Consider the following 27,039-nt stretch of genomic DNA (forward strand, 5'->3'; position numbering starts at 1 on the left):
TCCTATCCTCAGATGGACTTACCGACTTAACAAGTGTAGGAAGAAGACTGTGAGTTAACACCAGTTTCTTCAGCAAAACTCAACCTCATGGACAAACTCTCACTAATGCTTATCCAGCATGTAGGTTTGATCTGGTAAGCAGCATTATCAAACTCCTAAAAAGCCAAAGGAATATAACTGTGAAGTTAATATTAGATGAGCTGGAATTCCAAGAATTTCATTAACTGTTAAAAAAAAAAAGTAACAGTTTATTCAATTTGGGGCTTAGCCATCGTTATTAAATCTAGGCCCAAGAGACAGGGTGCCTTTTAAAATGCAGTGATTAAGATCCCAGGTTTATGACTGTGTATGAAGGATGGTACAAATGTAAAGATTTTATGAAAAGATTTATTCAGTAACAACAAAAACTTTAGAAACCAAGTCCTAGTGAGACAGAGTCAAATGTGCATTGAAATGTGTAGACAGCTATTTGACAAGTCATTTGGTGTACTAAATTACCATGCTGGAATAGGAGGTGACAAAACACAGTTTTCATCCTTGCTTATTTACTTTGTTTACTTCCATGGAAGTTGGCTCCTGGAAAAAGTTTACAAAAATCTATACATTTCATAGAATTGCCCCTTTTCACGAGCACTGTGTGTGCAGACTGTAACTCCAGATGTTACAGAATAGACATTAACATTATTTTTCATGGTTCTTTTTTTTTTCCTTTACAAATTCGCATTGTAGCGATCTCTGTTCTGAAAGTCTCTAAAAGCACGTCTTGCATCTGTTTTACTGTGAGGGATTCTTCCAAAAGGTTCCAGGTCATTGAAGCAGGCATCAAAAACTTCATCCACAGCTTTTTCTGCTGTTTCTCTGCTAACTTTTCTAACAGCCAGAATGGAACGAATTGCTCTGTCTCGTACACACGTCTAAAGTGGGAATCAGATAAAGAAAAGTTATTTGTCATTATTAGTATAAATAATTTTTTCCAGATATTTTAAATTATTAATTCCTACTACATATGAAATAACTTCGTATCACAGAAGAATCAAACAATACCTGTAATAAGCATTTTTGTTCTGTCCCGTGTTTAACTATGTGGTTTAGTTTTTCATGTGCAGATAAACCGTCAGAGAATTTCTTAGAACTAGAATTAAAATACAATTTGGCATTTGTTTTAAGTATCAAATATTTGTACAATTTGACTTGGACACAAGAGAAAAATATGTCAGCAACAGACAAATACCAGTTAGCACTTTTCCAACTGAAATGTTATAAAATGTAAAGGGATGACTCTGTGGGCCTTCATTTTGACACCTCTCTTTATGGCAACTTTTACTTATGCAGTTTGCGTACTAAAGATAAAGATGTAAACAGTACAAGTTAACTGACAGTCTGACATGAGCAAGTACTTGGGACTCAACCCATCATCTTTACTATTTAAAAAAAATAATTTGTGTAAGACTTCACACACATGCTTATCTAGAACCTTTGTCATTCACCTTCCACCAGTTTTCAAAGACTTAAGAGTTTTACGCACTTACAGTGGGTAAGGTAATCCCACTGCATTTCCTGCAAACCCCGTTTTTAGTTTGGTCCTTATTAACTATCCATTGTCAGTGGTAATGCTCTATGATAAGACTAGGTATTCAGGGATTTCACTCCTACAAAAATAACAACATGGAAAAAAAATCGTATCATTAAAGGTTATTGAAGTTTAATTAAGAGAAAACAGCAAGTTCATGGCATCTACTTCCTTCTCTGGTATTTTCAGCTATGAAAGTGTAGAAGGCCAAAATCAAGTAGGTAAAGACGGCTCATTGCAAATCATTAGACTTTAACATCTACAGTTTTTACCTGATGGTGTCCTTTCAATCCAAATTTAAACCTTGCTATTTCATTCATCAGTGTACAGTCCCCACTGAGATTAGCAGCTCTAATCTATTAAAGAAAAAAGAAAAGCCACAAGATCAGAGAAACACATGGATATACGAAGCCAAAAAAGCTGTAACAATTTTTTTCCTTCAAAATCTTTCTGGTGACTGCTGGTAGAGAATATTCCCAGGGCCACTTCTTACTTATTAAGTACCTATCACCCTATCCACCCTCTCAGACTCAGTGAACTATGAAGTATTACTACAGAACCTGTAAGTTTATCCAGGGACAAGGTCTTACATATTCCCAAAGCTTAAGCGAATTAGCAGAAGAGATCATATGAATGTGTGTGTGTAAATACATATAGTGAACTGCTAGAAGTACATAGAAATAATATTCTATCAGAAGCTGATATAAGAGTCAGGAAGAAAGGCAAATATCTTTCGAAGACTACAGCTGCAATAACCAGAAGAGCAGCAACCCTCCTGCTTTAGGAAAAGCCACATTCAAATAAGTATGTATGTTTTAGCTCAACTGTCTTGTCCTGTGCATTATAATTTCTTTTGTCTGCCAACTGCTTCACACCCTACTCTCTTAGTTAGGAAATATGACTAAAACTAGATTTCCTATAATTAAATAAAAGAGTGAGAATAAATGCATGGAAAAATATTAAATGTAAAAATTAAAAAGCTGACAAGATAAATTGCAAACACTATATAATAAAATACCTATCAATAGACCTGAAGCAAACAACTAACCTAGATAAGAGCAAAACCAAACAAAATCTTGTTTCATGTATGTTGTCTAATTTTATGTTTGAGGCTTATATGCTTTATTCTGCACTGTGTAGATCTCGGACAAAAAATGTAGGTAATAGTTAATAATTCTGAATTATTGTATTAGGTTTACATGGCAAGATGCTGGCAGTGGGGGACCTGCTGCGGTGGGATCTGTGAGAAGAGACAAGGGGCTCCCTTGCATGTCAGGATCAATTTCTGCTGGTTCTAAACCAGACCCCCCACTGGTGACAGCTGAGCCCATTAACTGCACCAGCAGTACTTCTGTGATGACGTATTTAAGAAAGAATTAAAAATACTACATAGGAGCTGTGAGAAAAACGTGATGGAAAACAGCCGCACAGACACCAAGGTCAGTGAAGAAGGAGAGGGAGGAGGTGCTCCAGACACAAGAGCAGAGATTGTCCTCCAACCTGTAAAGACCACAGTGACACAGGTTGTCTCCTTGCAGCCTGTGAAGGAACACAGTGGAGCAGCAACACCACAATTCATCAAAAATATATGTTATACAAAAAGACATTATTTGTGGTTAACAAAAAAAGATCTAAACAACAATAAGGTGTTAACCATACAACTGTGATAACTACACAAAATACCAAGACTTACAGGGAAGAAAGAAAACCCTATAAATATTTGATTAATATGTGAATGCGTTTTTATGTTCAACTACTCTCATTTGTTAATAACATTGTTATACTCACAGTGATCACATTCTATGTAATACGATATAGACATATTAATATTTGTGAAAACTAAATATTTGTTTTCTGAATGTAACTACGTAGATTGATCTGAGAGAAAGAATAAAAAATATAAAGAGGATTGAACCACATGAAGGTTTGTGTAACAGCATGCCCATTTAAACATCAAGTACCCCCCATAACCATCAACAATTAATATAATGACAATATTTGAAGTCTTTTAACTTACCTCTGAACACGCTAAATGTTTGACATTTTTAAACCAGTCAACATGTGCACGGCAGTGATCAAAAGCATGAATCAATTCATGTGTGACCACCCGGTTCATATGGGATTGGTGGCGAATGTTGTTCTGACATAGAACAATCTGTAGAAGAAACGATAGGTAGTCTTTTCACTAAGTTTCAACATTTCCCTTACTTCTCAGAGAGCAAGTACTTATCACCTACAGCATTTAAACTCTTTAGATAGGTGCTTTCAACATTACAGCCTTATTCTGCAGAGTACTAGTTCTGATACCATAGAATAGCTTCCATTTATTTTGTTTTCATGACTAATCCTAGTAACAAAACACTTAAAAAAAGTAGTTGTAGTCCTCTGAAAGAAAACAATGTCCATTGCCTACCTGAGATGTGGCAGAATCAAAACCTCCACCAACACAGGCATCACAGTTTTCACAAGAAAAGTGCCGGTCATTGAAGACAGTGCTGAAAGGTCCAAAAAAAGTTATAGGGAAGAATCTGAAGACGACTAGTAACTCCATATAACAGTGATGTTATTGCACAGAACAAGATGAGTTAGGTTACATACCAACCAGACTGCTTCATAGCCTCAAGAAGAAGTTGAGCATATGGATCTAGAAAAACATTGCTGCAATCAATTTCTCTAGACAAAAGTTTTGCAAGTCATCTATAATCAAAATATAAAGGCAGTCAAGAAAAAAAAAGCACTACACATGCAAATTCACACTTTGCAGTATTTAGTGCTAATAAAATGCAACTAGCATCTGATACAGCTCAGGCTATGGAAAGTGATACAGAATCACGATATATAGAAAGCTATTCAGGAATTAAGTCCCTTTTGACACTTTTAATAGTCGTAGACATAAATAATGGCATATAGTGACCACTTGGTTTCAGTCAACATCAGATCGTGAGAAGAGCATACACGAACCAAAACCTGACAAATCCTCTCAAACTTTCAAGGAAAAGAAGCACAGAAGGACCTTCTGGTAGGAAAACAGCACACAGCCACTTCTGAAATTATGTCTTCTATGCCTTAACCAAAGCTAACGCGTTCATCCAGCAGCAGCCCCATCCCACCACCCGTCCGGATCCCGTCCGGCCGCCCCGGGGGGGAGCAGCTCCAGCCCAGAGACCCTGCAGCCCAAGGTCACCACTGCCAGCCGTACGGCAGCTAGCCGTACCCGTGGCGGACACGGAGGCCCCACGATCCAACCACGGCATTCCCCGCTGTGTCAGCGCCAGTCTCGGTCCCGCTGGGGGACAGGGAAGCACTCACTCGTTTCCAGAGTCATCCTCAGCATCAACTGGCACTTGTTGTGGTAGGTGAACAAGCTGCGGACCAGGAAGCTCTGAGGATTCTTGTTCCGTTCCGGGAAGAGCCGGTAGCCAAAGTCATCCTCCTCCTCTTTCCCTACCTTCTCTTCGGCCGGCGGCGGCGATCCAGCCTCCCCTTGCTCCATTGCCGACCCCAACCCCACACCTCCCGCCCCTGCCGGCCACCGTCCTAACGGTGAGGCCGACGGGTGGTGCACGTCAGTGCCAATCACCGGCCCTCTCCTCCGTCACGTGAGGTGGAGGGGGCGTGGCCAGGCAGCGCGGAGCGCCACGGACCGGGAGGCGGAAGGCTGTGGATCACGTGCGCAGGCGCTGTCCGCCCTTGCCGCCCTCTACCCTTGCGGCTGTGGGGCTGTCGGGGTGCTGGTTAGGGGTGTTGTGGGGTCGTGTTGTATTCCGTGAGGAGGCTCGGCCGGGTGTGGAGGGCGTCTGGCGGCAGCGGAAAGAGGAGGGACTTGGTACAGGTGAGGCCGTGGTAGGGCCGGGTGGGTGGGTGGTGCTCTGTGTAGCTCTGCCCGCGGTGCAGTCGGCCTGGTGCTAGTTCTGTGTGGCCCTAGGCGGCTTGGCCGCGCGTAGTGGTGAGGCGAGGTGGAGCCTGTGGGGAGCCTGCCCTAAAGGAGTGAGGCCCTCGTTCGTAACGCTGGCGCGGCGGAGAGGCAAGTGATGAGACTTCAGTGGGGCATCTTCGGCCTGAGTTGGGGCCTCCAGTGGCGTAGCCTCGGGGCCCGCTCCCGGGTGGCCCTCTGGGTGCAGGTCTGGCCAGGTCTCTGGGGTTATGCGGCTGCCCTCGGGTGTTGGGTGAGGCGAAGGAAGAGGTAAAATCGTCTTAAAGGGTGTGTGAGAGTTGAGCCAAGAGGAGCCGGTTGTCGATAAGTGAGGCCGTTGCTAAGCGGTGTGCAGCAATGTTAGGCTAGCGGGAAGCAGGAGCAAGCTTGCATTTCACACTTCTGTAAGTCACTGAAGAATGCCAGGAAATAAACCGCTAGAATTTCACATGTATTAGTCAGTGACAGCAAAAAGAAAAGTTCAGCAGATCACAACCTAGTTTTTTACATCTTTTGCTGTACCTTGTTCTAGCCACTGTTGGCCAGGGCTTAGTAGGCTGTATGGAATATTCAGTGTGTCCATGACCAGGTTTCATGGAATTACTGTCGGAGTATTGCAGAGACAGCTCAGCATAGGGTAACAGTTGTAGGTGGAAAAAATGTAGTAGACACCTAAACTGAATAATACACACGTTTGGTTTCACCTAAAGTCTTTTTCCACATTTTTTTAATAGACCAAGTATTTAGAAGATTTTGGGAAAAATACATTGCTAAAGGTAAGCATATTGCCACCTACATATAAACTAGGGAAAAGTACAAGCGATACTGTGGGGCATCTACTTGGGATGGATAAACATTTCTGCTCTGGTAGCATCAGTTCACTAGCAGTCATGCAGCATGCATTTCCATCTTTGAGACTCTTGTCAATAGTTATAGACAGCACAGTGTATTGCAGAAATCATTAATTTTGTCCCATACAGACTCATTCAGAGGGTATTTTGAACTTGTAATTCATGAGGCTTAATAAGAAAACACCTCGTGTTTACTGTTTCTGTGCTAAAAATATGTGTGTATTTAAGCATGCTTTTAGGGGCTGTAAGTGCTTCTGGGGGTTGGTTTGCCAGCTGTTTTATTTCTGTTCAGATACAAGGTGTATCATGTATAACTTAGAGTTTTGTTTTTTTTTCAGTTAAATGGTAATGTGTTAGTTCTCTATATTGTTACCTGGGGAGTACTTCAGAAATTGTTTGAAAGTAAGATGATTTTGTAATCCCTCAGGATTGTCATTGGTTTGTTAGGCACTTTATGTTGCACTTAGGAAAGTATTACTTGTTTATTATGATATACTTTGTTTTGTCTGAATAACTGGGCTTCCCTTGTTTTATTTAAGGCATTTAAGTTGTGTTTCTTCTTAGGCTTTTAGTATTTAATATTTCTACTAGGTTATTGGGAAGCATATCTTGAATATAAGTCAGACTTATTGATTTTGAAGTAGCTAGCTTCCTTCAGTGCATACTTTCAAATTTTCTTTAGAAAGTTTTTTTTTCTTTGAAATTTGGCAGCTTACAATGAGTGCTCCAAATAAAGCAATAGAACTACAGCTGCAAGTGAAGCAAAATGCTGAAGAGCTGCAGGATTTTATGAGAGAATTGGAGAGCTGGGAAAAAGATATTAAAGAAGTGGATTCTGAACTAAGGAAGCAGAGTGGTGTCTCAGAAGAGGTAAAAATCATAAGTCCAGTGTTAACTCAGCTATTAATAATGCAATAGCATTTATAATAATTACTTCTTGCTTCAGCAAATTTATGTATGTCGACTTAAAATATTTGAATAGAATGTGTAGGCTAACTCATCTGCTTGGTCCTCATCCATAGTAGACCAAAGATTGCCCTGTAAATTCTTCCACCAACAGAGCTGTGAGGCAGTAGCATCTGGAGGTGATGGGGCCAGTACATTTTCAGTTCCACGCAGATCTAGAAGAATACTATACCTGGTTACAGGTACCATAGGTGCTTCAATACAAGTGACTTTCATACATCTGTTTTATCATAACTACTTATTTCAATATAGAATTTGCCACCAATTCGAAACAAGGCTTTTAAGAAAAAGAAGAAAAGCAAAAGTAAAGGCACTTCAAAGATAACCACTGAGGAAAACAAGAAAAACAAGATCAAGTCTTATGATTATGAAGCATGGGGAAAACTTGATGTGGTAAGTCTGAACATTTGCTTATTAGCTGAGTTTTGTCCCCAGTTATTTCTGTTTTAAATAAGATTTTGTTACAGTGCTTGAGAGTTCAGTCCATATGTCAGCATCTTTCTGTACTGGGTAGCGTATGAACATTGAAAGTAGCTTTCTCCCAGAAATGTTATGTGTTTAAAATCCATAACATTGAGAAATACTTGAGTTTTCCATTGGCTATGCTCTCACCCAGTAGATTGAATTTGACTTTAAGGGGAAAGAGAAAAAAAGGATTAACAATAGATCTCTTAGAAGGTCATTATTCTAATAGAACATAAGACTAAACACAGCTGGCAGTATCAGAGAATAGATCTCTCACTTTTGAAGTATGGAATACTCCTTAATAAAGAGGACTTAACCAGAAGAGATTTTTAAAAATGCATTACTACTTCTCGTAAAGTCTGTGTTGTATTATTTTTGTATTGTTAAAATATAATGAAGGTAATAGTTCATTTTATCTGATTTCAGGATAAGATACTTGAAGAACTTGATAAAGAAGATAGTGCTCATGATTCTATATCTCCAGAATCAGACTCTGAAGAAGACGGAATTCGTATAGATACAGAAAAGGCTCTTGCAGAGAAGGAAAAGGTTATAGCATTATAAATAACTTGTTATTTGCCAAGTAGAAATTTAGTCCTAGGAGCACTTGCAGTTTCTCTTAAAAGATTGCCCACTAAGGCCACTCTTCTGGTGGAAGAACTGCCTATTTGGATGTTTTATTTTTGTCTGCGTGTTATCCCAAAATAGAAAACTCTCACTGTATTTCTGTTTCTTCTCATCACCAATTGCAGCAAAGCCTGTTAGACTTTGCTAAAGTATGCTTATGATGATTAATATGTTGGTGGGTTTTGTTCTTTGATAAGTTATATTTCTGCATGGAATTGTCCTAAGGATCAGACTAGGCTTTACCTGAGCACAAGGTCTGAATGCACCAAACTAAATCCCCAAGATTTTAAGATTAATCCATTTGTGAAGCCAGTACATCTGGAATGATGGGTGAACTTGTATGTCTTCCTTGCCTTGGTAATGGCAAGTTTGTACCAATTTGGTTTTACCTTATTTTGCAAGTAGAATACTGCAACAACTATATCATTCTTCATTGCCATGTGAGAGGCTAAGCTGTATAGCAGCTTCTCTGGTTCTGAGACACTTCTTTGTTTACAAGCAATCACCTAACACCATCTGTAAGTCCATACTTTTCTTCAGTAGAGTTTCTTAGTTTGTTTTTGTTTTTTAATGTTCGCTGCATACATCTGTGTTTTCCCTTCTGCTGTAGAAATTCCTTGATGTATATAATCTGCAGTGTAGGCTGAGAAATTTAAATGTCTTTGACCATTATTATCTTGGGTGCAATGAAGCATTTGGGTGCACACGAGATAAGAGTCGTGTCACAAAAGGAGGCAGCAATGAAAATCTTTACCCTGGAAAGGTGCCAGATCTCAAACTTCAGTAGTTCTCTAATTCAATTTAAGCAGTTATGTATGTGATCGTTATACGTTTATAGAAATGACCTACAGATACTGAAAATCAGTATATAATAAAACCCTGTTATTGCATTAAGTCATCAGAAATATGCAATACTTAAAATACTCTTAGTTGAAAGAAATGTTTCACAGTAAAGCAGTGCTTTGTGAGAAATGTTTAAAAAGTTCTAAAATACAAGCTTTGTTTTTCTGGATTTTTTTTTTCTCCACCAAAAATCAGCAAAATTAGTGTCTGTCAAAGTTGATAACTTTCTAAAAATATATATTTTTTTCTATTCACAGGGTAATAACTACTTCAAACAAGGAAAGTTTGATGACGCTATAAAATGCTACACTAGAGGAATGCATTTTGATCCATATAATCCAGTATTGCCCACAAACAGAGCATCAGCATTTTGCAGAATGAAAAAGTAAGATTTTAAGTTAAATCCATAGTGTTTTCTTCTTTGAAATGCTACCTTCAGATACTTTTTTTTGATTTTAAGTCTTGATTATATTACTTACCATACCGCGATTTGGTCTATGTAAGACTGGTGTTGCTACCTGCTTTGCAGTTTCAAAATAAAATAGGAATCATCAGGATAAGAAATCTGGTAGTCTCTTTCATTTTTTTTTCCTCTGCTTTCCACTACAAGTTCACCATATTCTGCTTAAGTCTGTGTAAGACTTAAAGAGAAATCTCACTGTCTAATTTGTCTTTCTGTTTCACTGAGTGCTATTTATAAGGCTTTGATTTATGTGGGGAAAAGAAACAGTACACAGGGGATTTGGTTATTCCTTCTATGGCAGTAAATGTTGACTTTTGTTTTCTTTCCTGTCTTGATGTAGTCCGAATTGAGACATGTTTAAATACTCATTCTGTGCTCCTTCTAAAGCATTTAAGATTTCTACTTTAGAGAGAACCAGAGTAAGCTAAATTGCTTAAGTTTTAGGGTTTGTTACCTAGATGTATCCAAACTAACTTGTTTGTATTTTTGATAGGTTTTCTGTTGCAGAATCTGACTGCAATTTAGCACTTGCTTTAGATAAAAATTACACAAAGGCTTACGCCAGAAGAGGGGCTGCTCGATTTGCTTTGAAAAATCTTCAAGGGGCTAAGGAAGGTGGGTCTTTTTTTCCTTAAAATATGTACAAACTATTCCCATGTCTGCTTGATTAAGGGTTGTGCAACTTACTTACTGGTTTAGGTATTTAATTTTTATTTCCCATAAAAAAAACAGACAAACATATAACATTCTTCTGGCAAGGTAAAAATCAAGCAACAAAACTGAATGGTAGTTGTAAGTAGAAGTAGTTCTAGAATGATTTAGCTTTAAATGTTCCCAACATAAGAAGGTGTGGACCTGCAAAGTAACTTCAAGGAGGGCCACAAAAATGACAGAAGGCTCTGGGAACACCTTCTTGTAGCTTTCCAGTACCTAAAGGGGGTCTAAGAGGAATCTGGAGAGGGACATTTTACAAGGGCATGTAGTGATAGGGCAATGTGGAGTGGTTTTAAACTGACAGGGTTGATTTATAATTTGTATTGGGAAGAAATTCTTCGCTATGGGGGTAACGAGACACTGGACCAGGGTGCCCAGGCAAGCTGTGCTGCCTTATCCCTGGCAGTGTTCAAGGCCAGGTTGGATGGGGCTTTGAGCAACCTGGTCTAGTGGAAGGTGTTCTTGCTGGTGGCAGTGAGGTTGGAGCAAGATGATCTTTAAGGTCCCTTCTAACCCAAACCATTCTATGACATGCTGCTTGCCATATCCTGGGCTTCTTGGGTAACTACAAAAAAGGGTAATCTCGAAAAGAATGTTCTTATTTTATATTCTGGTTAGTATTCTGTAATTCTAACCTGAAACAGTTTTCTGATCATTTGATAGATTATGAAAAAGTTTTAGAGCTGGATGCAAACAACTTTGAAGCAAAAAATGAACTGAAGAAAATTGATCAGGTAATAAGATTAATAGTCTCTAGCATAAGTTAATACACCCTGTTCAATTTATATTTGTATCAACTTATGTTTATAACAGTAGAATTAAATAAAATCTTGTGCTTTTTCTGGCATTTGAAGTTCACTAAGGTTAAAATCTGTAATTGAGTTTCTTCTGGATTAACCTAGCATGTATGCAAACATCAGTGTAATAGTGGATTGTCAGACTAAGAGTGGATATATGCACCAACATCTGTGTGGGTTTTCTGTTTGTGGAGGGTTTTTTGTTGTGGGGTTTTTTGTATCGTCCTTCAGATGCTTCTCTGCCTTCTGTGATAATGTTTTTTTCAGTCATGCTTAGTATTTTTGTACAAAGTAGCACTACATTTGAGAGAACCTGTGTGTTTTTTTTTGCCTAGCCTGATTCTAGTCCCACTGATTGCTGTGGTCTGCCGAATCAGAAAGTGGGTTTAAACCTAGCAGAACATAATACATTGATGCATGTCTGATCCCTTTCATAACAGGGAGAGACTGCTGATTATGATGACTAGTAAATACAAGCTCACCTGTTGTTACTGAGTGAATATGCTTATACCTCATCAACTGTAGTTTTGAAAGCGCTTGAAAAATGTATTTTCAGAATCAAGATCGAAGTCTTCAGTAATTGAAAAAATAAATTATTTGAGAATTGGAATGTATGTATAGATAGATCCCATGGGTCATGTTGCATTGTGTTTTAGAAATGACATACTTTAATTTACCAAGTAGCAGTCTTGACTTTCAGTCCCTCATAAAAACACATTTTCAAGTTTAGAATGATTTCTTCAATTTGCATTCAGCTTACAACACAGGCACTTCTGTTAAGATGCTTTTGTTGCATCTTAAAAATTTTGTATTTATAGTTTATTTTCTGAAAATGTGTAAGTGGGTGAAATACTGAGGAAAGAAAAAATATCTTTGCAGGCTCTGTCATCAAAAGAAAGCTCGGAACAGAAAGAAGTTGATGAAGTGGTCAGACCTGAACTAACCGATGAAGAGAAGCAGCGCATTGAACACCAGCAGCTCAAGCAGAAGGCTATTACAGAAAAAGATATGGTAAGTCACGGGAAAGAACTAAAAAGGAAAAGTCTTGTGTTGTGCTGTTGCAAAGAAGTCGTGTGCTGGGGCTGTTCAGCCTGGAGAAGAGAAGGCTGTGTGGAGACCTCATAGCAGCCTTGCAGTATCTGACAAGGGCCTAAAAGGGTGCGGGAGAGAGACTTCATTAGGGATTATAGCAATAAGGCAAGGGGTGATGGGTTCAGACTTAAACAGGGAAGTTCAGATTAGATGTAAGGAAGAAATTCTATACTGTAAGGGTTGTGAGGCACTGGAACGGATTGCCCAAAGCAGTGGTGAATGCTTCATCCCTGGCAGTGTTCAAGGCCAGATTGTTTAGAGTCTTGGGTGACATGGCCTAGTGCAAGGTGTCCCTTCCCATGGCAGGGGAGTTGAAACTAGATGATATTAGGGTCCTTCCCAACCCTAACCATCCTATGATTCTGTGAGCTATGTAAATGTGTAAATTAAACCTGATACTGTCTTTAAATTAAGTACAATGTCCTTGATACAATCTTAAGTGTTTCCCATTTGGGACTTTATAGGGAGGGGAGGGGGACAGTGGGTTCTCTTTGGACTCTTCTGGAGGAATAATTATACAAGGTAGCTTTTGCAGCCCAAATTTTATAGGAAAACTTCAAACATGTAACAAGATAAGTAGAATTTGAACTGTATTTTACAGAGATCACATTTCTCCAGTATTATATGCATCTTGACCTTTGCTTGTCCAGGTAGAGTTGGGCACTGTTTTTGGTGTTTTCAAACTTATGGTTACATGGTGAAAAGTAGTTACAGAAAGGACTTCAGGGGGTGCAGGCAACAGTGACAATAAAAATGTACTTTCAGAAACATGGTCTTAACTCACAATTGGTGTATTGATTTCTCCCTCTCCTCGCTGTTGCAATTAAGAAATAACATTATCAAGTAAAACAATTTTCTTTTTGTTCTCTTACCTAGTTATTTAACTTGGGACTTTTATTAATATTCAGGCTTCCTATATTGGTTATAAGAGGTAATTAGTAGGAAAAGAATGACAGCATCCATTGTGTAAAAAGAACAAAAGTTTGAAGAGGCTACAGAAGAGAAATTTCAGTCCAGTACAATACTTCATTCATATCAGAATTGACTCACTGTGGGCCTGTTCCTGGCAGCATGGATCCTTTCAAGTCTGAATTGTGCCTTTGCTTTTTTGCCAGTGAGTAGAGTAGTATCAGAGAAGGTAATATGTGGCTTTATATTACTACTGAGAAGCAAAAGATAGTTTTAGTTTCTTGAAACACAGTGCTGTAATTTTGTTGTATGGAAAATTAACTGGAAAATAAAAGCAACATTTGGGCCCAAGTAATATTTGAGGATAACAGTTTCATGAATGTAGCAGGATAAAGATAGATTTGCACAGCAAGCCTTGAAAGGGGAGTTGCATCAGTTCAGCTTTGTCCAGCATGACTTTAAATTCAGGAGGCACAGGGTGGCTTATTCTACATATCTAGCATAAAGATAAATCACAAGTTATTGATTTGTATGTCTGCACTTAAACTGTGTATGCAGCAGACCTTTTTATATCTTTTTATATCCTTGAAGTGTTAGAAAGAATTAAGATATTTTATGTGTCTGCCTCCCAGCTTAGATATGAAAAAATATTCCATAAATGCTGGCCCAGATGTGTGTGTTCTTTGTGATCCACATTCCTGATATTGTGACCCTTTCTACTAAAAAGATTAAAAGCTCATTGCACTAGATGTTTCTCAGCAGTATTTTTTTCTAACCTAAATATTACAGGGTAATTGTTATTTCAAAGAAGGAAAATATGAGGCTGCAATAGAGTGTTATACCCGTGGTATAGCAGCAGATGGCACCAATGCGCTTCTGCCAGCTAACAGAGCCATGGCCTATCTAAAGATTGAAAAGTAAGTAGGATTGTGCGTTTCTTTGTGGTGAACTAGATAGAAGAACGAGCAAGTAGATTTTTACTGGGGTTTAGTTACTGTAATTCCTAATTATACTCAGAATTCAGTATAGAATAAGTCATATTGAAAACAGTAAGGGGGAGATAATAACTCAATATGTGTAATTTTACAATGCATGTCGCAGGAAATAAGTTCTGAGACAATAGAATAGCATCAGCATGAATTTATAGTTACTGAAGTTTGATTTTTCATTCTTTTATGTATATTGAAAGATAGTTATTCACTTTTCTCGAAGGACCTGCCCAAAACTTTGTCTTTTTTGAATATAAACCCCAGTCAGCTATAAAATGTTGTATTGTTAAAAGAACTGGATTATAACTTCTGACTTCAAAAGGAATGGATGGAGCTTTTTTGGAAGTAGTCATCTTTTTAAAGTATTTTTCTTTAACTCCACTAATGGAGACATGTATGTGTAGTTTATTTTTAGTTAAGCTTAATTCAGATAATCCCGTAACAGTAGGAAATGCCTAGCAAATGAGAGAAATTCCACATGACCATTTGTGAAATCTAACTTTTTTTTTTTCCCACTCCTTGATGGCATGGTAGTTTAAACCTTTTAAAGTGGTAGCATGAGAAGCAGAGAGCTGAGCATTATGTTGGTCATCTGTTTCAGCATGATGTGACTGGGTATCTGTAGAGATATTGATCTCAAATTATTAGATTACAAAATGGGTAACACAGGTAGTATTTCTGACAAAACATTTGTAATTTAGTACTGAAACCACAGATGACACCATAATGCAAATAATGTTTTCAGAGAACCAGAGGAATTGATACCTTAATTGAATGACCAAGCAAGAAAATCAATGCTGTATGATAAATCTATGTATGTATTGTGGGTCTTTGCATTTCAAAGAGGACCAAACAAAATGCAACAGAAGCTCATTGATGTTCTTATAAAACTCTAGAACTAGTAAGAACTCCAAAAAAACTCCAACAAAACCAATAAGACAAACCCCAAAACTGTTTTCTTAAATATAATAATAGATTGAAGGAGGAGAAGAGAAATGAATGAAAATAGTTTAATATGCACATAGTGGTATCATAATCTAATATAACTAAATATAGCTGGGATGAAGCAAATTACTTTAATGCAAGGATATACTGACTTGTTATTCTGAAATATCTTGGGACAAGTCACAGGAATTCAGATGCAGAGAATTTTAATCTCCTATATGCTTGCTTCTCCTTTCCTTTTTTCCCTCTCTGTTAATACATTTGTAATGGTCTTGCTGGTTTTCAGTAGCAAAAAGCTCTGATGTCGACTTCATTTTAAGGCTTAATGTTTAACGTAGATTCTTGACAGGCTTTAAGCATTTATTTTCATGGGGGAAGTGAATTTCTCTGTGATGATAAAAAGATTCAGCAGTGTGTCATGAGATATACCAAGAGATTTGGCTGAAATTTCAAGTGTGCTGAGAAATCGTATTTTATACTTTCACTTTACATTCTAGCTCAGTGTAATTAAGATCTGTCTTTATGTTTTAATTGTTTTGGGTAGCTCTGCCATTTCAGTTGAAATTGCCTGTTGAAACTGATTATTAATTTTGTACTATTCTTTTACTGAGATATGAAGAGGCAGAAAATGACTGTACACAAGCTCTGCTCTTAGATGCCTCTTATTCTAAAGCCTTTGCCAGAAGAGGAGCTGCCAGAGTTGCTCTTGGAAAGCTAAAAGAAGCTGTGCAAGGTAAGACTTTGAATTATCTTGAATGTGTTGGGTAAGAGATAAGAACGTCCTGATTTCTACTTTTTTTTTTTTTAATCTTCTTGTAGCAATTTAATCAATTGCTGATTAATTGTGGTTATCATGGAAGCATTAAGAATGATTGGGTTTTGATGAGTTTCATTGAATATGTATAATGTCTTATGTGTTGATATCTTCAGGACTGGAGAAGTTTTGCATTAAATGACAACTATTGTCACATACAATAAGTAGCAAGAAATAGTTTGAAAAATGTGTTATAAGTATTAGGATAGCTTACCTGCCTTTAATAATTTTAGAGCTCTGAAAGGCGTACTTTGTAACTTGAAATATCTGCAGTTTTTTATTTGTTGTTTGGTTGGTTTTTTGTTTTTTTCTTCCCATGCAGATTTTGAAGCTGTTCTGAAGTTGGAACCTGGAAATAAACAAGCAATAAATGAACTCACTAAAATAAGGAATGTATGTATTCTTGTGGGGTTTTTATTGGGTTTTGGGGTTGGTTTGGGGTTTTTTTTTTAAGCCTATAGTGGTAGAATGTTCTCAACATATCTTGTAATTATTCCTCAAGCTTCTAATCTTTTGGACAACTTACCATTTTTTCAGGAATTAGCTGAGAAAGAACAGTGGACTCAAGAATATCCTGCAGTATTGATAAAAGAATCGGAAATAAAAAATATAATGAAACTGAGTCATAATCCATCACTCCTGAAATCAACAGTAAGTTGTTTGGTTTAGTGAGGTGCTTTCTGTAATGATAGGAAAAATAGATCTTGAAGATAAAATTCACTTCTTGCTTATTTATGTAGACTAACTCCTGATAGATGCATGTTGCCTGCAGAAAGCCCAAAATTTACACACCTTTGATATTTTTCAAGAACATAACTTCAGCATTTCCATGCATGTGTAATAGTAGCCATGCTGTGAGCATTCAGCCTGCAGTTCTGCACTTGGGAAACACGTATACATGCGTATATCTGTAATATGAAATGGAGAAGCAACCCCACAGCTCTATCCTGGGCATAGCTTACATTGCAGTTGAGAGTAGAGGGGTGGCAGTTGAATCTGTGTGTTTGATTGCAGACTTCAGAAAGCTCTGGGTAAACTTCCCTTCTTTTCATTTGCTGTTTACAGTTTGTGTAGCAGCTGTAGTGGTAACAAGACATGTTGCCTACCCATGTCATAGGCTGGTGTCACCTATGGCTACTGCAAGAGCCTTGAGCCTCCGTTTTCATGCACGTAAACTGTAGAACAGCCGAGTACTTGCTTTCAAGAAGCGATATTTTTGAACTATGAATTATTAGCGCTTATAGTCAGATTAATGAATTACATATGACAAAATATGATAATAAAGAGAACAATATCAGCTCTATATATTAAGCTTCCCTTTTTAGTACACTTAATCTGTATACATTCAGGGGAGACTTGTGTAAATACAAAACATGCTCACACTTTGTGCAGAGTACTGTAGTGTTTTCTTGATCTGTGCATCTAATTCAGATGGATTTAGTAGAGAATACATGGCTATTTTGATCCTTTTTTTGGTGGGGGGAAGTATTAATGCGCTCTATATAACCAGATACAATTTTTTTTTATTTACTTTTTTTTTTTTGGAAACCTAAATGAAATTTGTTGTGAAGCAGCTGAAATGTTCTAGACAATTAAAAAAATTTTAGTTTGGCTGCTAAATTAAGTGGAGATACTAGGTTATTTTTTTTCCTTGTTCTGTTAAGGTAGAACAAGTAGATGAAGCATCTGTGCTTTTAGTGCTGCCCAGGGATTGCAGAGAGAACTGCAGTTTTGGGTTGATTTTTTTTACTACTGGGAAAATAGAATACAGAGTTTGAGATCCTCTACAATCAGGATACCGTGGTTTATAATGGTAAAGCAAGAAAATTAACAAGGCTTCCTGTGGAATGTAGAAGTTTCCTTTTTCTTTATTGAAAGTGTCTTTCGTATGGACTGCTACAGGTGAAACTATTTATCTTGAGTGTATTTTAAATTAAGTGCAGCTGCTTATGTGGGGTCTATGTATGCACTGATGTTGAGGCTATACTCATGACATATGCATTTTGTTTAGAAGCCTTTGCAAAGAATAGAGATTGAAGAAATTGATGATGACACAGCAAACAGTGATTTGCCCAGCACTGCTTCTTTAGTGAAGAACTGTAGGAATTCAGTGACTGTTGAAAAATCAGAGAAACTAGATCAGGATGATCAGTTGGCTACAATGGACATTCCAAAAGCAAAGCACTTAAAAATAGAAGAAATCAGTGATACATCGGCATTTCAGTAAGTATAAGAATTCAGGTCCTTTTTTAAAAGATAAATTTAGTTAAAATCTTAAATTTCAGATTTCTACAAACATATTTTTGCGAACTTGAATCAAAAAGGAAACACCGAAGGAAACTGCCATTCTTAGACATCTGCCTGTGATCATGTTATAGTTGACACAAGTATGCTTTATTTAGTGTCAGGTGGAAAACTAGTCTTATTTTTACAATTCCATTATAATGAAGTTCATATTTTCCTGTACGCCATACTCTCTTCCTTGTGCACTTCATCTTGCCTAGCTGTGATTTTTATTTGCAATGTTTTAGAGCAGATTTTGAGCAGAGTTTAAACATTCTTTGCACACTGGTTGTGTGAGGGAAAAGGAGCAGATGAGAGTGTCACCACTCTTTCCTCCACTTAGCGGAAAGCTGATGACTTCATGTTTGCTCAGACTTCCCAAGTTCTACTTCATTAGCTAGGCAAACTCAAGTCTGGCTGGCTGCAACTAGTCTGAAGTATCCTAACTTCAAGCTGCTATCCTAACTTCAGGCCGTTATCCTAACTTTATCCCTGCTAAGTGTTGAAACTCTGCATGTCTGCTGCATTGGCATCACCTAATTCTGTTAATTGTAGATACTTTTTATGGAATTCTGATTGAAGAATTCCTACGTGAAGCATCCTCCCACACACAACTTTTTCATCTCAGTCAAATGGTTATAATGTGAAGAAATGTTGAAGGGTGTTGAAGAAAAAAAGTATATTAGCCATTTTATAACTTCTAAAAATAAACTTAACTGACAAATTGTAGGACAAAAAAATTGGCATGTAATCAGTGTTGAAAGCAGTTTGTTCATTTGACATAGTTATTTGTTCTGTGTTATGAAATTGCAGAAAATGTAATTATTTTTAATTTTCAGCTCTGTTTGGTAGAAATCTGTACTAAAAAAATGCAGTTATTTCCAGAAACAAAGGAGACAGAGGCTGAGTATAAGTATTTGTAAATGTGTGGCTTTTAGAAAAGGTGAATCATGAAACTTCCATAATATGAAGGTTGGGGGGTTTTTTGTTTTGGTTTTTTTTTTTGTTGTTGTTGTTTTTTAGGTACCTGCTTAAACTAAAATACATTAGTTTTAAAAGCATTGGTAGTATGTTAGCTTTTAATGGGTTGAGAGATCTCCAGTTAGGTCTTAATGTAAGATTTTTTTGAAACACAATCAAAAAAAATTTAATCCTCTCTGCAGGCTTCATGGTAGCATGAAAGGAATTTCATCAGTATTGGATTCATCATTCCCTTTGAATGGACAGAGAGAAAAAGAAGTCAAAAGGTCATTTATATCTGCTTCTGCAGTCCCTGCCATTCCTGCAAATTCTTTCCAGCTTGAATCTGACTTCAGAAAGTTGAAAGACTGCTCAGAAAATCTGTACTTGTACCTGAAGGTATGGAATGTAGTATTGATTGGCAGAGCTTGGACAGTTTCTTCAACTGACATTGAAGAAATAGGGCAAACTTAGGTGGAAAAGGTAGCTATGATTAGTGTATCGTAACAATGTACAACACTCTCTTTCTTTAATTGCCTTCACATAATACCAAGTAGTTTGATCCGCATTTGACTCATTCTCCTCTTGTGGCTGACTTCACTTACCTCACTTTGTGTACAGTCCCTACATGATCTGTCTCTTCTTTCAGACATAGGCCGTGATTCTCCAAAGACTTAAATACATTAGTAACCATGTTGAATTCCGACTTTTCAAATGAATGCTTTTAGGGTAATTAGACATGGCACTTCTAATTCTCATGACTCAACCGCTTTTTTTTTTTCCTTCTAAAAATAACTCAGTTTTGTTTTTTTTTCCCAAAGCAAATAGAGCCTTCACTTTATTCAAAACTGTTCCAGAAATCCTTGGATCCAGACTTGTTTAACCAGATACTGAAAATTCTGCATGATTTCTACATTGAGTAAGTTTAACTCTTTTGTTTCACATTGTATACTGCTGTTGGTTTTTTTGGAGGTGAGTTTTTGGTTTGGGTTTGGTTTTTGGTTTTATTCCTTCCTAGCATCACCCTTGGGCTTAAACGAAATATTTTCAGCCTGCATGATGCAATAATTACAATGATTCAGTTTCTCTTTCTTCAGGAATTAAGCATACATTGAAAAATCAGGTAGAAAAGGCATAAAGAAATAAATAGCCTTTACTGTAAGTTTTTGAGTTCTGCTACATTGCATTGGAAATTGAGTATCAGGCTGTATGGAATAATTTTGTTTATATTACTGTGTGTTCTGTTATCACACATAATTGCACAAGATCAGCTTTCTATATTAACTTTTTAAAGCAGAAAAATAGAGGGTTTCATTTTTGTGTAATGCTTATTGTGATGCATTGTGACTTTAAATTACCTGCTAGTATTTTACAGTAGACTGTAATAAATGTGTGCTGGAGCTAGAAGTTCTGATAAGAAAGGACCTGACAATTATATTTGAATTTCTGTCTATGCCGCTGAGTCTTAAAATTCATTTTGCCTGTCAGAGGCAGCCTACTGTGTGTCAGGATTACTTGGAACACACACTTCAGAATGTTTATAAGGTGGTGTTTTATGGAGAAAAGCAAATCTAAACTGATGTTTTCCTTTCCTTTAGTTTCTTTAAAAGTAAATACCCATCGTGTGTGAAACATGACATAGGATAAGGTCCTACACGTGGTGGTATGGCATAAAAAGTTTAGGAAGTTTGAACTGTTTGCTGTAAAGTAAAATATATTTCTTTTGTAGGGAGACAGGTCAAGTTCTAAAAGAAAAATACTATTTGTTGTTAGTTTTTAAGACAGGAACTGTTTTCTGTTGACCAGAAGAATGTAGAAAGAACACAGTCTAGGAATTTTCTGTACGGATAAAAATGATGGAAACTAATGTGGTACTTTTTGCTAAGCCTCTGTGACCACGGGCTGCTTCCTGAACTCGCACACCCCAATATGTATAAATATGGTGATGTTACAGCAAGATGTAACCATTAAATCATATGGTAGCTATTCGTATATGAACAGCAGTCAGTTTGCATAAGTCTAGGGGTTTATATTTATTCATTCTTGCTCTGTATCTGAATGATACTTGCATTAAGATCTCTGGATGTTGACTTTTTGCTTCATGCATGGAAGAATAAACCAGAAGGATGAAAGGCGGGGGATATTAGACACAGCGAAGTGAATTCTGTTTGTCATTTAATTTCTTGTTCCTGAAGTCTTTTAATATTGCTTGCAGCTACTCAATCTTTCTAATCAACAGTAGTTATTTTTATATTTCTAATACTCTTCTTTAGGAAAGAGGAGCCTTCTCTCATCCTTGAAATCCTTCAGAGGCTATCTGAATTAAAAAGATTTGATATGGCAGTAATGTTTATGTCAGGCACAGAGAAAAAAAGTAAGTAATTCAGTAGTGTACTTACAAACTTTCTGATGCTGTAGACTCTATCAGAAAATACATAAACTTTAGTGCTATTCTTATTTATTCCATTTAATAATCAGTGATTAGTTGTCTAGCTTCTTGATTGTTTTAGAAATTAATATGATTTTTTTCTTAATCTGTCGATTCCTTTTTAATTCTTAAGACTTATAACTAAGAGGAGTTAGCTGTAGTTTTCATCAGTAATACTGTTGCATTTTAGTCTGATAAAATAGGCTTCACTAACATTTCAGTTTTATAGCTGGTAATGTTAGAAATGTATGAATTTGTCTGAAATCTTCGATCTCAAATGGAAGGTATCCAAATTAGTTTCCACAATTTAGAATAATTTCTTGGCAATCCTGACTTTACTGTTGTCAATAAGAGTGCTTAATGTTTCTAAACTCAGCCTGCTCCTCTGTCCTGTTCTTGAGGCATCACTTAAATTAATTCGTAATTCATGTTGATATTTGCTTCTATTTCATAGAAGTGTGTGAGGTTTTTGTCTCAAACATTTTCTTTCTTTAACACACCAGACTGACTGTGTAACAGTTGAGGCACTTACAAACAAACCTTTTTCTGGGACCAAGTAATGTCAAACTTACTATCTCTGCAAAGTTTCACTAATAGCCGTTACACTTTCAAAGTTGATGTGAATCTCCTTAAAATTGTTTGACATACTGAAATTCAAGTACATTCCTCGTATGAATTGCATTCACACCTTTTACCTGATGTAAGCTTTATCTGCCATCTGGCATTAACTTTTACCTTATGCATTTAATAGCATGGTGTCAAGAGAGTAAACAAAATAAACTGTCTGTTTATGTTGTCAGGATTGTATACCTGTTTAAGGAAGCGTTAGGCAGTTCACAGGCTTCAGAAAAAAATTAGAGCTTCCTTTTGCTTTTTTTCATCCTCTCAGTAGTTCTAAAAACTTACTTGTATTTCAGCTCAATAAATCCAAACCTTACTCTCCCTTAAGCAAGAATTGGACTAATTTACCTTAAGAGTGCAAGTCACAGAAATAACTGTTTATGTTGGGATTTTCTTCTACAGTGACACAGGTATTGTTCAATCATGTGAACCGCATGGGATTGAAAGATGCTTCTGTTGAAGAATTGGAGAAGAAATACGGTATTTTCTCGTAGTGAGTTGACTGATGTGTAAATTTGTTTCTGCGCCTTCTCCATGTGGAAATCAGCTGAAGGAGCCTATAAAGACTGGAATTTTGTTGCTTTTGTATAAGTAACGAATCTGTTAAGCTTGGTTTAGCCAAATGGCAAGTGCCTGAAGAGATAATTAGTTAGTTCTGCAGGTACATTTGTTTTCCAGCACCTGAAGCAATGCAGATCGACATTGTCTTCAGTGGAATCTGTTTGCCCCAAAAACAATTGGGCAGTTTGGCATTCAGAATTTGAACTGTAGATAGAAATCTTTATTAAAATAAAAATATTTATAAACATGTCTTTAGTAAGAATCAAATGGTGTATATTACAAATGTGCATGTTTTTTTATTTTAGGAAATAAACCAAATGTTGAATTGATGATACTAAATTTTAAAGGATTTTTTTAATAAGGTGTCTAAATCATTCTTCTGTAAGAGTACACTACATCAGAACCTGCAATATGCAAAGCAAACATGAGGTATGGTGCCAAAAAAATTCATTATTCTTTGATCTGTGTTTACTCAAGCTGAGTTTTTAGCATTGACAGCTTGAGATTCCTGTGAACCTCAGCCCTAATTGCAGAATAGAAGGAAGACATTCTGTAGAATTAAACTAAAAGTATAGGGGAAACCCACTTCTGGTGAAGTTTCTGGTGAAACTTGTCTTTTGGGTCAGTTGTTCCTAGCCAGGTAAAGCCCTTAAGAAGCTTCAAGGAAGCTAATCAAAATACCTTTCCAGTATGAAGACAACAAAGGCATGCAATCACCTGAAATTCTTAAGGCGATAAATAGCATTAGGCACGGTAAAGTGTTCATACTGTTTATGTGACCAGAAGAAGGAAATAACAGCACTTGTTTAACTGTATTATACAAGTAGTGGTGTCTAGAAATGTGCCTGTATCTCTAGGCTCGACCGCTGTCTCTTTCATCCTGCCGATACTAGTACTGTTGTCGGTTTGCTTTCATCCTGATTCAGCCATCATGCTTTACTGGTGCTTCTCTAACATTGGAAGCCTTCTGACATTAATGCTTTTGGTTTGGTAGTTGAGCTGTTTTTCAGAGGAATGATAAAACAGGCACAACATTCGAAAGGACTTCAAACATCCAAGATGGATTAGTAAGAAAATGTAGGAATGTTATCTTCTGTGTAGTCAGTATTAGAAAACTAATTTTGAGGCATTTACAGCTGTGTGATGTCCTAGCTTATATATAATCCAGTTAAAAAGGAAAAAAAAATGTAACTGAGCTACATCCTTGGGCTGGGTAGCAACTGACATGAATGGAGTGCTAGATTCCTAATGTAGCTTCCAATTAGCCTTAGAACTGAGCACTAGGAGAGCAGCCAGTGTTACTGAGGAAATGGAAGAGCCTTAATATAATGCTACCTGTAGCTTACACACAATATGAACTGTTATTACTAGGTGTGTCTCAAATTACTTGATAACTGGCTATTTCTTCTGCTTGTAAAACATTTCTAATGTATCAGGGATGTGTTACTGCTCTGACAAATAGACATGAGGGGGAGGGAGTAGTTACCTGAAGTAATTTTATGAATACAGATTTTGTAGACACACTGTATCATGCGGACTGTTATGAGTTGCTCAGCGTACAGCAGAGGTATATGCCTGACTAGGTGAGACTAATAGACCTTATGGTACATTCTCAGAAGCTGCTTCTTGAAATGTGTTGGATGAAAATATAGAATGGATCCATGGCAATAAAACCAAAATAATGTCAGTAAAAGCAATATAATAGCAGAAAGGTTTGAAAACTGTAGGGTAGTAGTCACCTGTAAGTCCACTTAATCCAGTCTGCTATGCTTCTGATCAGAATAAGCTGCTGTATTTGGTGTCTGGTCCTACTCCTGCTTTTACAGAGGTTTCTGTTAAGGATTTGTGTCTGGTAGGAAGGGCTGATTGAAAGGAAGGTGTTCAAACATGTAGATTTGGTGGGATGGTTACAGGCATTCATGTTGTTAGTGCATTTAGGCCGCCAAGATTTGTCCTGCTTGTAACCTTTTGCTTGTATTTCTATATGCAACATCTGATGATGACTTGCTAAGTCCCCAAGGTTACTTTTCAGTGCATAGAAAACAATGTAAGATGGAGAGCAGAGCACAGGCTAGCTTCACTTGCTCCAGGAGATGGCAGTGTTTTTCCCTTCTAAAAAGATTGCCAAATCTCTGAACTGAAGATTTAATGAAACACAGAGAAGATCTGAAGTAAGTCAAGAATTCTTTCAGGGGAAAGAAGGGGGTTTTATTGATTTTGTTTTTTTGTGGTTTTGGTTTTTTTTTAATCCAACCCCCTTTCAAGGTTATGTCCCTACTGTGTCAGGGCAAAACAAGTCTAAGGTAAATAGTGTTAGGCAATACTTTATGTAGCATGGAGTGCTTTGTTATGGCATTCAAGGTGTTAAAAATCTGAGGTCATGTTTGCTGCAGTGACTGATTCAGCCTTGAGTTTTTGAATGATTCCTTCACTTTTAATATGTTAAATATGTTTTTCTAAACAACTCTGTAGCTTGTCAAGATCACTTTTTTAAGATTTTTCTGTAGATCTGAGCACTCAAACGATCATATTTTAGGTTGTTAGAATATCAGTGGGACTGATCCTAGGACATACATCTGCAGGTCATCCTTACAGCTTTCTGTTTTGACAGTAAGCTGTTTTTATTCTCTCAGATAACTCTATCTCTGCATTCATAAAGAAATATTTTCATCTGAGCTGTATTTGCCTTGCTTTGTAAGAATGTCCTGTGGTAGTGTGATGTCAAGATAAAGATACTTTGTTTACTGCTTTTTCATTACACTACTGTGGAAGAAACGATTTTAGCATTGCTCCTTCTTAGCTGACTTGTGTCAGTTACTGTGAAAAACATAAATGGGTACCAGAGAGCTTGTTCCAAAAATATTTCTTAGAATTAAAAATTAGAGGTCTCAACTGTGATCAAGAAATCTCTGCTGCCTCTTTTCTTCCCTTTCTGTTTAAAAATAGGCATTTTGTCTTGCCCATTTGCAAATATAACTAGTACCACAACTGGTTTTGAGGCTACTTTTAAACATATTAATAAACCAATTTTTAACATACCTTATAAAGAAGTCTTTGGGGCCTAGAGAACCTGCAAACATAAAAGTTCATGAAACTTATGTTCCAACCTATTCTTCTCTTTTACTAGGCAGAGTTCTTTCTTTGCCAATGATGTGAATACAGTTGCCTGTAGTTGCCATCACTAGGGAATACTGAAGTGAAAACAGCCATCAGGCAGCTCATTTTTAATGTCATTAACTGTCAGTTGTTTTTCTTGCATCTTGCATAACTGACACTTCCCTTGGTTTTGGTTTTTTTTCTTTTGAATGCAGGTGCATTACTTACAGACCAGTCACTTCTTACTCTTGTCAACTGCTGCTTATTTTGTTTTCCTGTTTTGGTTCTGATATGCTCTGTTTTATTGTTGTTCCTAATAATACTTAAAAAGTCTGTCCTCATTTCCATTACTTACCTTACATACTTTCATGAGATTGTTGAAGAGCTCTTTGTTGGTCTGGTTGTTCCCTTTTTACACATACTATACATTTGCAACACATCGGCATCATTTGAGCTTATTATCTTGGCATCATTTGTTTGGGAACTACTGTGTCTCCTGTACCCTTTCTCACCCTTAGATTTTCTTCCCATCAAACGTTACTAAACAGTGTTAGAAGAGAGGAAGAAGTAGAGACAAGACTAAGTACATGAAGCTTTCAAAGTTGCATTTAGGTGCTGTGGTATCTAGGCAGCTTGAGATTCCTCTACTATTGGAAACTTAGAATTTAGGCAATAAGTATGCATCCTCTTTTCTCTCCTCCACTGATGTCCTATCTAATGGCAACTGTAAGCCAAGGAGGCTATGCCAGTCTTGCCGACAGGGCTTTTTATTCTTTCATGAAATTTGTTCTTTTCTAGGAATAACAAGAAGGGCTGTAATAAAAGCATAGGGCTGCACATTTGTGAACTTTTGCTTCTCCCCAGGTAAGATTCACCCTGTAGCTTTTCTTTTGTTGCAGCTGTCAATCACACTATATTTTTCTTTCTCAGATCTTAGAGAGCCAGTGGTGTTCTGAACTGCATTGTGTCAGTGCTCCCTTTCCATGATGCTTTAGTAACTTCCTTCAGGTGTATTTCTAATGGTTGAGTTATTCAGAGGACAAAATTACCTGCAAAATCCTTTGTTATTGATTTCCTACTCTCCTTGAGAGAGCAGGAAACTAGCCTGACCTCTCAGGAACACATCTTAAGT

The 27,039-nt window shown here is 37.1% G+C and overlaps 2 protein-coding genes across 2 annotated transcripts; one reads left to right on the forward strand and one right to left on the reverse strand.

The window, feature by feature from the left end:
• Nucleotides 1-369: 369 nt before the first annotated feature.
• ATP23 (ATP23 metallopeptidase and ATP synthase assembly factor homolog) lies at nt 370-5,073 on the reverse strand. The gene is made up of 6 exons (XM_005148055.3): nt 4,880-5,073; nt 4,169-4,214; nt 3,984-4,065; nt 3,588-3,725; nt 1,843-1,926; nt 370-914 (listed from the first exon to the last, which is right to left on the reverse strand). Exons 1-6 carry the CDS (start codon nt 5,061-5,063, stop codon nt 711-713), a joined length of 738 nt encoding a protein of 245 aa, XP_005148112.1. The 5' UTR covers nt 5,064-5,073; the 3' UTR covers nt 370-710.
• A 132-nt stretch (nt 5,074-5,205) lies between these two features.
• RPAP3 (RNA polymerase II associated protein 3) lies at nt 5,206-23,140 on the forward strand. The gene is made up of 18 exons (XM_031048059.2): nt 5,206-5,402; nt 6,218-6,259; nt 7,046-7,204; nt 7,553-7,693; nt 8,192-8,314; nt 9,493-9,620; nt 10,192-10,313; nt 11,076-11,146; nt 12,089-12,220; nt 14,000-14,127; nt 15,756-15,877; nt 16,281-16,351; nt 16,496-16,609; nt 17,970-18,181; nt 19,405-19,600; nt 20,023-20,120; nt 21,475-21,575; nt 22,653-23,140. The coding sequence occupies exons 3-18, from the start codon at nt 7,052-7,054 to the stop codon at nt 22,742-22,744; spliced, it is 2,004 nt and encodes a 667-aa protein (XP_030903919.2). The 5' UTR covers nt 5,206-5,402; nt 6,218-6,259; nt 7,046-7,051; the 3' UTR covers nt 22,745-23,140.
• Nucleotides 23,141-27,039: the final 3,899 nt, after the last annotated feature.

This window comes from Melopsittacus undulatus, chromosome 5 (genome assembly GCF_012275295.1).
Source record: "Melopsittacus undulatus isolate bMelUnd1 chromosome 5, bMelUnd1.mat.Z, whole genome shotgun sequence".
NCBI classification, from domain to species: Eukaryota; Metazoa; Chordata; class Aves; order Psittaciformes; family Psittaculidae; genus Melopsittacus; species Melopsittacus undulatus.